The sequence below is a fragment of the Diorhabda sublineata genome, chromosome X (assembly GCF_026230105.1).
Source record: "Diorhabda sublineata isolate icDioSubl1.1 chromosome X, icDioSubl1.1, whole genome shotgun sequence".
In the NCBI taxonomy this organism is placed as follows: domain Eukaryota; kingdom Metazoa; phylum Arthropoda; class Insecta; order Coleoptera; family Chrysomelidae; genus Diorhabda; species Diorhabda sublineata.
Genome location: NC_079485.1, coordinates 32,593,089 through 32,605,757, shown reverse-complemented (window position 1 = coordinate 32,605,757; position 12,669 = coordinate 32,593,089). Strand labels below are relative to the sequence as shown.

Below are 12,669 nucleotides of genomic sequence, written 5' to 3'. Positions count from 1 at the left end.
CTTAGAAGAGGTCGAAATACCCACCCTGAATTGGCCTACACGTAGCCCGGACCTTAACCCAATAAAGCATGTCTGGGACCACCTAGGATGGCAAATTGAGCAACATCCGGCACCAATAAGACCACTAGATGATCTTCAAAATGTTCTTTTTAACTTTTAACTGTTAAAACATGCCACAAGGATACGTCCAGAACCTGTTTAAAAGCCTTCTAAGACGAATGGAAGTTGTAATTAGAGCGAAGGGTGGTAACACGCGCTATTAGAAATTCGTTAGCTGATTTTAGTTTAAGCACCGTTCATTTTTTTGTATAGATGTTTTGTACAATTTTTTTGATATTCCCTATCTTTTTGTAAATCCTCTGATATAAAATAAATGTTGCAAAAGGCGTATCTATCGGTGTTTTAATTCGTAATAATAATAAAAAAATTCGTTAAACAGGCAACACATTTACAATATTTAAAAAATAATTAGTGATGCGATAATTTTTGTGGGGTGTAGATTTTACACCAAATATGAATTAATTAGAATATTGAAATTTTTAGAATTCTATTTATTTTTAGGATTAGGAGCACCGGAAGATGGGAGAAGTGGCTGTTTCTTTAATATTTTCGAAAGAAATACTAAACAACTAGTTTTTCTGTCCTCCAATGTCTTATTTATAAAAGGCAAATAATACAAAAATAAAATGTTTCCTAAACAGTACAATAAATGTATTGGCTATCCTATTTTCCTAGTAATTCTTGAATTTGAAGGATACTCCTTCCTTTTGTTTCTGGTAAGAAAAAATGGATTAAAGTGGTACCTACCATACAGCAAAAAGTGAATAACCATAAACAAACATGAACGCCGAATTTGTTACTTATTATGGGAAAAAGGAAATTTAACAAGAAAATGAGGATTCCATTGATTGTAACGATAACAGATATGGCAATAGATCTTACATTAGTAGTGAATAGTTGGCTCATGATGGCCATAGGGATGGGTCCCAAACCACCGGAATATAACAACAAATTTAGAACAAGACATAATAATGGTAACCATAGAACTTGATTCACGTGCGCCCACTTTGTATACCTCCAGTAAAAAAATAATCCAAGAAAGAAGATGGTAACTCCTGTTCCATAGCCGGATATTAGCAAAGGACGTCTTCTTCCCACTTTTTCCACAAACATAGCAATAGTGAAAAATGTTATAACTTTAATAGCTCCTGCTATTACTGAAATTGTGTTTCCGGATAAAACTGTACCTGAAAAATAAAAGGTATTTTGTTACAAATAGGTTCTATTTATATATTTTTATTATAGCATTAACAGTAGTATATCTAGTAAAAGAAACAAATATATTTCCGGGCTACAATGTAAATTTTTGGCCGAGGCCAACAAGCGTTAGATTCAAAAATGTGTTGCTACTTCAAGGTATACATACAATATTTTATAATAACGCGATACGTATTATCATAAATTAAGAAACTTTTATAATGCATAACTAATTTTCATTAGCATCTTATTGCCTATAAAATAGTTTTCGTGATAATCACTGTTTGTTTATTTTTGTGACGAAAGTATCCGAATTCATATCTATTTAAAGTTAAAAAATATTTTAAATGTTCAATGATTAAGATGTCAAGGTGTTTCGGACACCACCTGCTGAACAGATCATCTCAAATTTATTACTAAATTAATTGAAGGCAAAATAACAAACCTCACATTTCATGAATTGTTACTATGAGAAAAAAAAAGACGACTTTCTGATCTAAAAATGTTTGCATACATTTCCTGTTAATCTACAAAGTTCAAGAACAAAGTCGGCCTGAAAAACGCCTTGACTGCTGTTTGCCTAAGATTCAAGTTTGGTAGAAAAGTGCGCTACCTGTTACTTAACACCCTCTAGTTTCTAGTTCTAGTAGATTTATTTTTCTACTTTAGTAATATGAATCATCAATCATCAATCATCAAATCATCAATAAAACTGATAACAACAATATTCATAGAATAAGAATGGATAGCGGGATATCACTACAGATATTTTAAGGTAGTTTCTTTCGGCGATTTGTTATAGGTTAAATAAATTTGTAGGTCAAATAAATTTGTATTTAATAAGTATTACCTGCTTCATTGAAAATGGGTGCCATGAACTGCATAATTACAGTAACGCCTGAAAAATTTTGAACCAATAGAGGTAATAGAGCTAATACTAGAGCCTTTCTCGTGACTTTTGACGTCAAGAGCTTTATCAGAGTAAACTTGCCAGCGCTTTTCCTAATATTATAACTTTCTTTGATCTTTTCGTATTCTCTTTCAATTTCTTGAGGTGTATTATTATATCTAAGCTTTTCAAGTGTTTTCATAGCCTGTTCTGTTTGTCCTTTAGCAATTAGAAAAGCTGGAGTTTCTGGTGCAAATATACCGAATGCTACTAAAAATGGTAATATTGGAGCTACACAAATTGAGGTATAAATCGGTATAGTTGTTATTGATCCAATTGCATAACTGAAGAGATGTCCACCTGGTAAACTGATACCCATCAAACAACCATATTTAGCTCTATTGTGATCCTCACAAATTTCTGTGAGATAAATTGGCAATAATACCAGGGTGGCAGAATATGCGATAAATATTCCACATCTCGCTATTATGTACGCATATATGTTGTTACTGAATACAATCACCGAACTTGCTAATAATATAAATACTGCGCTGTATACCATGACTCTCTTTCTACCAATTAAATCTGATATAGCTCCTATGAAGATTGAACCAACTAATCCTATTAGAAATGGTAAACCGGCCAGCATTGATGTTTCCATAGTAGTTATGGGTCTGCCTATTGGATTAATCTCACTACTATTAGATTTCAACTTTGGTATGACAGGAGACGACCATACGTGAAAATTTGAACAAACGAAGAGTAGTACATTAGCTGAAAATAAAAATACTAGTTATACAATAAGAATTTTTACATATTTTCACAAGTAAAAGAAATAATTATACACACATCTCCAAAAGTCTTGGCCCCCTTTGTAAACTTTTAAGTTTGCCTATATGTAGAGCCCATTTTTTGTTTTGTGACACCTTATCTTAAAAATAAAAACGTAACAAAATATTTTCGTCCGTAAATATATGAATTTTTGTAAAAGAAATCAAATTTAATGATTTAACTTGACAGCGAGTTCACATAAGTTTTGTTAAAAATGCCGGGTAATTTGATTTTTGAGTTTGCTCGAGCAAGAATAGTGACGTTACATCAAGAAGGTTTATCTAATCACCACATTGCCTGTTACATCAAAAAGAGGAGACCGTTACACAGCTAATTTCATCCTAATAAACCGATTTATAACGGTATCGGTCGTTCGAAGACACAAAGTCTCTTTTTGCTAACATACCGAAGAGCAGTTTCGAGAAGTACCATCAGAAGGAGATTACATTCATTGAATCTAAAGACAGGAAGATCTTTAAGGGTGCCTAAACTTTCACGTCGTCATATAACTGCCTGTCTCCAATGAGTTCAAGAGCACAGGGATTGGGTTTTACACAATGGCGTAACGTTCTTTTTTCCGCCGAGTCCTGATTTAGTTTCCACATGATAGTCAGCGGGAAAGAGTCTAGAGAGGTCCAGGTAGACAGGAACGACTCAATTTTACCAGAGATATTGTTCCTTATCATGGCGGATCCGTAATATTTGGGGGGTATAATGTATGGTCGCCGTACACCACTTATTGTCATCGAGCGAACAATGACAGGTACCATATACACTGAAAACATTATAAAACCGACAGTTCAGTACTTCCGCAATGAATATGGAGCCAGACCACATCGCACGGAAATGGTACAAAGCATCCTAGAGGAATGAGATATCCAAAGAATGAAATGGCCAACAAATTCACCAGACATGTATGGGATTATATTGGCAGAGCAATATCCAATAGAGAAAACCCACCTGTAACTCTTCAAGACCTGACTGCTGCCGTTGAAGAAGAGTGGGACAATATGGTTGACCATGTTATCGTTAACTTGATTCGAGGGATGCCAAGACGCGTTGGCCAATTGATTGCAAGAAGAGGCGGTCATACGTACTATTAAATTGTTTTTTTATTACATTATATCTTTTTTGTCAAATAAAAATTTTCACACTATTTTGCACATTTTTCGTTACTTGGTTTTCTGTATATTCTTGGCTACGTAGATTTAAATTTTTTTGCTTCACATATATTGTTACTACACTAAAGTATATTGAGCACATTTTATGAATTTGAAAATATTTTTTCTTTAAATAACCAGGGGGGGGGCAAGACTTATTATTACTCATTTTAACAACGAAGTATCGAATATCGGAATATTATTTTTGAAAATTCATAAACTATAAACAGGACCTACAACTATGTACCAAAACCAAAATAATAACCTAATTCAATATTCTATTAATGTGAACTGCATCATAATTAATAGGTGAAACTTAATTGATAATTTCAGTCATTATTCCAATTTCATATTCAGCAAGTAATTCGATAACTACTTGAAATAATTCCCGTACATGCTGCAGTTAGATATTATATATTTTCATGTTTATGGATCTGTTTTGATTGTTAATCGATTATACATCAATTATTTCGTATTGTGTTATAAATATTTCAAACATTAAGAATTTTTAAAGATAATTATTTTTCAATTATTGTTTTTTCAGTAGCTTTTCTAATAGATTTTTTTTAATATTTTCTCAATACATAAACTATCTTTATTACTAATTTATCTTAAAACGTGAATGTATGTATAAATGAGTTGGTTACAAAATGTTGCAAAATATAAAATAACACGAATAAAACTGGTGAGCTGAATTAAAATATTAGTAAACTACTGGAATTTCTTGTTAAAATTGGCAAATGAAATATTTTTGAAATTACTTATTTTCTTGAGAATTCATATTGTTGATAAAAGTTGTACAACCAGAGCATACCTGTAAGTGCAGAAAAACAGAGAAAAGCCGAATCAGACTTTTTCTTAATATCCTGAGAATAAACGTCCTTAACTGTAACATCTTTCCAATCATGAACTAAATCTTCTAAAGTGGCATTTTGCCCAGAATCACTACCATCTCGGTAATCAACCATTTTCTATAATGGATCAAATACAACTGATCATTGTATTGTTTTATATATTATGCAGGTTAATTTTCATAACACAGCGTCGCTCTATAATATTTTCATATATATACTAAAATCCTTGAACAAAAAATATACAGAGTGGAACAAAATTCTTGAGACGTTCACCAAAAATGGGTAGTTTCTACTAAGCATATTTTGGGATGGGATAATTTCTTATTTTTCAGGGTTTTTTGGTTATTTATACAAACTAGATTTTATGTAATTTAATCTAGAATGATTTTATTTTCGCAACGGTACAAAAAATTTCCATCCTCAGAAAATGGCAGTAGGGGTTTTGGGATTTCTATGATATTTAGGATTTATTTTTCTGCTGAGCTAGGATATTTGATTAGTTTTTAGATTTTCGTGTAGTATGTTTTGTGTTCGTGGTTCGTTAGCGTCATATAAACATTTTAGACTAAAGGTTAGGTCACATGTATCATTTTTGTTGTTTAGTTCAGTAATCACATCATTTATTTCTATTTTATAAAACTAGTTTTATTTCTACGTATAAATTAATTATGTCAAAGTTCACTTTGAATTATCACCGATACAAAGACATATTTCAAATAGTCCTTATATTTTATTATCTATTATAATTACCATAAAAAATTTATCTTTGATTACGTATCTATGAAATAACACACAGTCGTTATTTAAACAGTAAAAATAATTATGTTAAAAGCAATTTACCGCCTAGTCAACAATTATAAAACTGATGCTACTACTTTCGAAATCAGAAAAAAAGGATTGAACCTATTTACATACAAGCTCACCTTGTTTATCAGAACCAAAATTATATATTGATGTACGTTTTTTTTTGTGGGGTGAAATCTGAAAAATTTAGAACAATGTAATAAATATCAGCTTTGTAAAACGTGAATGTTCATTAATCTTTGTTGATGTATCTTTTTATCATTATAGACACAATTATAACCACATAAAATACCCTTTACTAAACGGTTATTGGAGATTATAAATTTCTTTTATTTGTAATGTTTAATCTGATATTCGATAATAATCTAAAATGTATTCTTATGAAAATTCAGTACATCATAGTTTGTTAAAACCACGAATCCTTATCCCACGAAACATACTATAGAGATTCAAATTAATAAGTTGGTTCATGAATTGCATTTATTTTCAATCCTGGTCGATGTACTGTCAATATACTTTGTATTTACATCCACTCCTTCAAAGTTTTTTTAAAAAGCAAGCACAGAAGGGTAAACCCTATCACACTCGAGTAATTAGAGTATTGTTTGCTTTGTGGGGATGCTTGTAGACATTAATCTTGAACTGGTAGATGATTCCATAGAGTTACACTTCTCCAAAGAAAGGAGTCCCGATAAATTAACGCCCTTGAGGTCTGCAGGTGAATTCGGTGTTTATGAGCCACACCTGCCTGTTATATAGGTCTTTCAGGTATTGCTCTAGGTAGTATTATGTTAAACAGCTCGGAAGAGCACCTGCCGTGGTAGTATCGGTAGAACAGAGTCAGATCGGCGATATTTCTTCTATGCTCTAAACTGTCCAAGTTTTTGGTCAACTCTGGATCGCCTCTAAGTCGAACTGCTTTCTTCTGTGTTAAGTAGAGAATCCTCAGGATATGCTTGGGAGCTGAACTCCAAAATTGCTCGAATTTAGATGTTATAGAGGATTAAAAGCTGTTGAGGAGTATGTAGATTTTTGGTCTTAAAGATCGCTACGAGTTTTTTTGAAGTTGCCTTAGCTAATTCGGCTAAGTGCCTATGCCAGGACATGTTGCTCCCAATCTTAACATCCAACAGACAAAATTGCAGAACTAGTGATATTTTATATCTAGACAGGGCCAAATCCTAAGCCACATTGTCAGCTTTCTTAGTGAAAACAACAGCTTGGGTCTTTGCTACATTAATCTCAATCAGATTGTTTCCGCCCCATTTCAGAATGTTTTCAAAATTGGTATTGATGGTGGAGACATATTACTGCCTACGGATTTAGGTCTTAACCGACTATTGGAACAGTTGATTTGAACGACGACACTAATGTGCTAGCGTCGAAGAAGTTACAGATCGGATTTGCAGTTTTTCCGATGTTGATGTACAAGAAACACCTGCGTTGAACTCAAACCTGTCGGAGGTGTGTCCATCGATAGCGACTTGGATGAATTGGTCTTTGAGACAGTTACTAAGCCAGTCGATACGTGGCATGCCAAACTCTGTCAAAAGCCTTCGATATTTCTCTATAGTTTCCGTCCCTACGTTGGTGACATAGGCTTTATTGATGTCTTTGTGCGTTTAGAACTTTTACCACGGTGTTTAAAAAAATTCTATTTCTGTCATCGATGTTTTAAGTCTTATGCCTTATTTTTTAGTATTCTTCGTTTTCTCAATATTCATGGTTGAACAAGTTTATCCTACTTTGGAAAAAAAGTTAGCTTTTAGTAGTCCTAACTAAATTTCAACCAACAGGATCAAATCTTTCATACCTTCTCGATTAAATTAGAAAAAAATTTAGCCGGTTTGAAAATAATAAAATTTTTTGCATGACACTCTACTTTCAATAGCATTTTAATCAAATTCACCCTAACCATACAATTTTTGTATAAAGGGTAAGGTAATTTATAATGAATAACCTTGAGTTAGTCCATACATATCAGACATGTGTAGGTAGATTAGATACTTTTCTGACGTAATGAGAACTTAGTTACAAAGTTTTGCGTATTAATCAGCAGATAAATGATTTATATTAATTAGTAATATACATATGCACATAAAAATCGCTGATAAAAAGAGATGAAAACATTCATTCCATGAAGTTTGAATATTAATTTATTGGTCGTAAACAATCCGAGATGATTATATAAAACAGTTCATTATTTAATTCATAGTTCGTAGAATAATTCTGTTAGAAAAATGAGTTCATTTTCAGAAAATTTACATTACATTCTACAGTTTCACCATTACTTGATATATTTATTTGCATTAATGCCTTGAGTTTTAACATATCTCTAGATCATTTTTTCAATCGGTTAGGATTTGATTCAGTAATATGGTAATGGCAATCATACTTCATTTACAATTTTCAACAACTCCAGGCTGTCTGCAAACATACCAAATAAAAACTTATTAAAAAAAACAATTATTTCAACGTTACGCAAGATTTTACATTATTATCAAACATTATTAATAGAATAAAATAAAATACTTTACATAAATTTACATTATAACTAAGTTTTATTTATTGGATTTGAATTTTATAAAATATATCGGTAAAATGATTTAAATGACACCAATTTCTATATCGATTTCCCAACAATAATACGTTTTATGTCTGTATCTCCTTAACAATACAAGTGTACCCAAGTAGCACAATCAGTTTTATTAACAACACATAACAGTTTATATAACAATTTTCGAAAGTTGAACGGGGCTCTAAATAGTTAGTAAAACGTTTCTACATTATTTAAACAGCTCTTAGTCATCTGAATAGGACCATTTCACTCGACCGTTTTATTGAGTTGGTCAAAACATTCACAAAAGAACAATTATATAGAGCTACTGTAGAGCCCCAACAGAACTTTGTTCTAGCTAGTTTACACCATCTTTAAAACTATTTTGTTATTATCATAAGTTATTCGCTTAGTAATTATATTATATTGTGACAAATCCTATCATCTATTGAAAAAGTTGTTGATTTGAAAGCTGTATGTAAAGTGAATAATAAAGTATTCAAGAACTTTGTCATTTTTTCTCGATAATCTGCATCGTGGCGTCTGAAGAATAAAGATTATTGATAATGAAATGTTATTAAATACAACTTTTTCACAAGATTCACAAGACCCCCATTGAATGTAAGCAAATTCAACTATTCATATAAGTTATATCAAAAATGAAAATTAACATTTTTATACCATTACTAACTTTCATCAGCATCAATGACAAATCTCCTGAAACTGAGGTAGTTTTGAACAAGTAAATCGTGAAAATAATATGATAATCAACCAAAATTGTTACTTTACCATCATACGGAATTACTTTACAGTGAAAGAATATAAATTTTGTTTTCTATTCCTAAATAACCCTTAGGCTACCATTATACTAGGATGCTAGCATCAGGGATGCTGCATCTAGGAGGTTAGCGGGGCATAAAATCAAATGGGAGCGATTAGACTAGGGATGCCAGCATCGGATGCTAAAACAGCCACCCGGAGGCTCGATTTTATGTATCCCGGGATGCATAAAATCGGTTGTGGGGAATTGGTTCAAATGCGGCGCATTACACTCGGCTGCTAGCATCCGAGCGGGCGCTCTATGTGACATATGAGCGTTCACGCAGTTTGATAACGTGAGGGCCTGAGACTGCTGTCTGCACTGCACGTGTCGTCTCGAGTCGAGTGATTACTGTGTCTAGTACAGTGTGTTTTGCGATAGAATGTGAAATGTTTGATGACGTCCTGGAAGAACCGGAACCTGAGCTTACGGAAAACAGTAAAGTAGGCCTAAAACCAAACAAAAAGAACTAGAATTAAAGAAGAAAAAGAAAGGAAGAGTTGAAACGTATTGAAAAATATATTGATAACAAATTGGACATAGAAAATTTGAATTGTGAAGTGGGAAAAATATCCTTGTATTTGGGATAGTAGGTTAGAAAGCTACGTCAACAAGATTGACAAACCGAATGCATAGAAATCTGTCGTCACCTCAATCTTTGAGGATTTTGAAGAGTTAAAAATTGAAATAAAATAGCATCCCAACACAAACTCGACTCAAAGTGGGATGCTAGCATCCTAGTATAATGATAGCTTTAGTCAACGTCAGTGTTGTCGTCTACCACCAATAGAATTTCACAATAACAATCTTGTATCATTCATAAATCATATGCATGGAAGTACCAACCATAAAAAATTTTTATTTTCTATTTTAGTTATTTTCTCAGAAAACAGGAGACTCAAATCATTAATATCTTTTTGAGATATATTTTAGAGGATTGAACAAATGATTTTCATGACCTTGTTTCAAATACTGACACGTCGTTACAAGGTTTTGACTTACACGGTGCTTTGAGAAAACTTAACTCCGTTCCCATCGAATCTGTTGAAGGTTACAAGAATAGTTGTAAAAACGATATAAAACTTCTGATAGATCCTTTAAACAGAAAGCAGCTTCTGTGTACAAACGATGCGAGAAACTAGACTTGTTGACCTATTAAATGAGTTTTTCTTGGATCTCTTAAAAACGATTATGAAGCTGTTTTATAAAAGCTTGGATATCAGATAAAATAAACGTTTATAAAACATTGATGGATTACCGAAAGGTATAATAAGCTAATACGTTTTCTTAATTACCCTTAAAAACCCATAAATATTTTTAATTGCATATGGCTTTATTATTTTTCAAAATATTCTCATTGGAAACAATACACTTTCAGCATGCGTTTGAACCAATTGTCGAAGTATTTTTTCTATTCCGACTGAGGTACCTCTAAAAGAAGTTATTTGAACGCATCAATTTATATTTGATCTGCGTGATTAAGAAGAAATCCTTGGAAGCCAAACAAGGATGACTCATCACTTAGATATTTTGACTGTTAAAAATTTTGTTTAAGGTCGCAGTATCGTTGTAGAGAAATTCGTCTTCCACGATTGGTTTTCCTGATTTTTTTTTACTGGGCTGGATATCTATCTACAATCGATTGTTGTTTAGTTTCGGATTTATATGCATAGAGCCATGATTTGTTGTCTGTCCCGATCTTATAGACATTTTTTTGAAGCATCGCGATTGAATTTTTTCAGCATTTCTTTGCACCAATAGACACGAACTTTTTTGAGCGATTGTCAAATTATGCGGTATACAACTCGAATATATCTTTTTTACAGCCAAATGTTCATGCAATATTGAATGTATAGGAGTGGATATAATGCCCTAGTATGCCTCAATCTGACGGTATGTCACATGACGATCTTGCTATATCAGTTTACGCACATCATCGCTGTTGTCTGGCACAACATACGGTTTTGGACGACCTTCACGAAATTCATCTTCTAGTGAAGTGCGACGACGATTGAATTCAGAAAAACAGCGAAACACGGTGACTAGAGATGGTGCTTTACCACCAAAAGTCGAAGCGAATTTATCGGCACACTGTTGTTGATTTAACTCACGTCGAATGTCGAAAATGTTCGAGATTCAATTCCATTCCTTGATTAAGATTCATGTTTCAAGTATTTATTAACAACTCGAATAGCACTCGTATGACAACACGTTCTGAGTACGTTCCCAAAAAATAACTATTAAACTTTATGATGGTGATGTCAGATTTGACATATTCACATCAGTATTGCTATATCTCAGAACTTACGTAACAACCCTCGTATTCGTTAGAGTGAGTATATTATTTTGTTAAGGTGTTTATTCTCGAGGGCGCTAAAATAAATTTGGATAAAAAATGAATATATTTTCATTCCTATTGATCGATAATGTTTTTCTGTGCCCGTCTCTGTTTGAGTACCATAATTCATTTTTACTAACAGTCGAGAAATTAAGTCAACGAAACTATATTGCCGCAATTGCCGCACACCAATACGAATAATTTTCATTATAGTTAAGTGGTTACAATTTAATTTTCATTCTATGATAAATAAGATGATAGTAGTTTCCTTGTTAATATCTACTGAAACTAATGAAATTTGTGCAGTAGATTAGACAAAGGGTTATTAAGCTTGGCAGCGGCCCATCACTCGGAAACCACCTACATTTCTCTAGTACCTTTAACCAGTGTTAGATAACTGATACTGTATAATTAATGGAGCTATTTTGTTATACGAAGATGTATTGATATCTAATTAGCCTAGACCAGTTCCATGCATAAACAAATATTGCGTTACCATAGCAACGAACAATAACTTATTAGAAGTGTAAGTGTAAAGTTTCTCGTCAAAAAAGTAAGCCAGAGTGACGCAATAAATTAAAAGAAAAAAAAAGCCACCGAAATTGTGAAAATCGATTCGAATTGGAGTATCGCACCATCATCAAGTAAATGTATTTAAAAGGGTTAAGAAGTAAGCAGATTTATCCTTAGTAATCAATGTCCTTCGTATACGAACGTGAAAAATTGGACTGCAAGCTTCAAAAGAGGTAAAATTCCCATTGAAGATGATGACCGATCGGGAAGACCAGTTTCTGTGTCATTCCCCGAAAATATAGATGCCGTTCACGACATGATTTTATCAGATCGTCGAATTGGGCTAAAACGGATCTGATCTGAAGCACTGAATATTTCATACGAACGCGTCGTTTTTCATATAGTTCACATCAATTTGGACATTAGAAAAATTGCTTTAAAATGGATCCTCAATGTTTGAATGTTGACCAAAACCGTGCAAGGGTAGAAGCGTCGCGTTCGATCTGTGCTCGATTTGAAAACGATGTAGACTTCTTAACCCGCATTGTTACTATGGATGAGATTTGGGTACATTTCTACGATCCAGAAACAAAGCAACAATCGTTGGAATGACGACAATCTGGTTCTCCAAGACGTAAGAAGTTTC

General features: G+C 32.9%; 2 protein-coding genes across 3 annotated transcripts in view; one reads left to right on the top strand and one right to left on the bottom strand.

Moving 5' to 3' along the window:
• The window catches only part of LOC130450958 (solute carrier family 12 member 6), a 70,480-nt gene that overhangs the window by 15,803 nt on the left and 42,008 nt on the right, over nucleotides 1–12,669 (top strand). The window lies entirely within an intron of this gene.
• On the bottom strand, nucleotides 634–5,205 carry LOC130450959 (facilitated trehalose transporter Tret1-2 homolog). Its single transcript, XM_056789717.1, has 3 exons — nucleotides 4,952–5,205; nucleotides 2,108–2,920; nucleotides 634–1,247 (listed from the first exon to the last, which is right to left on the bottom strand). The coding sequence occupies exons 1-3, from the start codon at nucleotides 5,103–5,105 to the stop codon at nucleotides 724–726; spliced, it is 1,491 nt and encodes a 496-aa protein (XP_056645695.1). The 5' UTR covers nucleotides 5,106–5,205; the 3' UTR covers nucleotides 634–723.

Excerpts from the sequence above, each read along its gene's own strand:
- LOC130450959 (XM_056789717.1), bottom strand. The coding sequence starts at position 5,105 with ATGGTTGATTACCGAGATGGTAGTGATTCTGGGCAAAATGCCACTTTA. Across the intron at positions 2,921-4,951 it reads CTGTTTTTCTGCACTTACAG|CTAATGTACTACTCTTCGTT; the intron begins GTATGCTCTGGT and ends TTTTATTTTCAG. Across the intron at positions 1,248-2,107 it reads ACCCATTTTCAATGAAGCAG|GTACAGTTTTATCCGGAAAC; the intron begins GTAATACTTATT and ends TTTATTTTTCAG.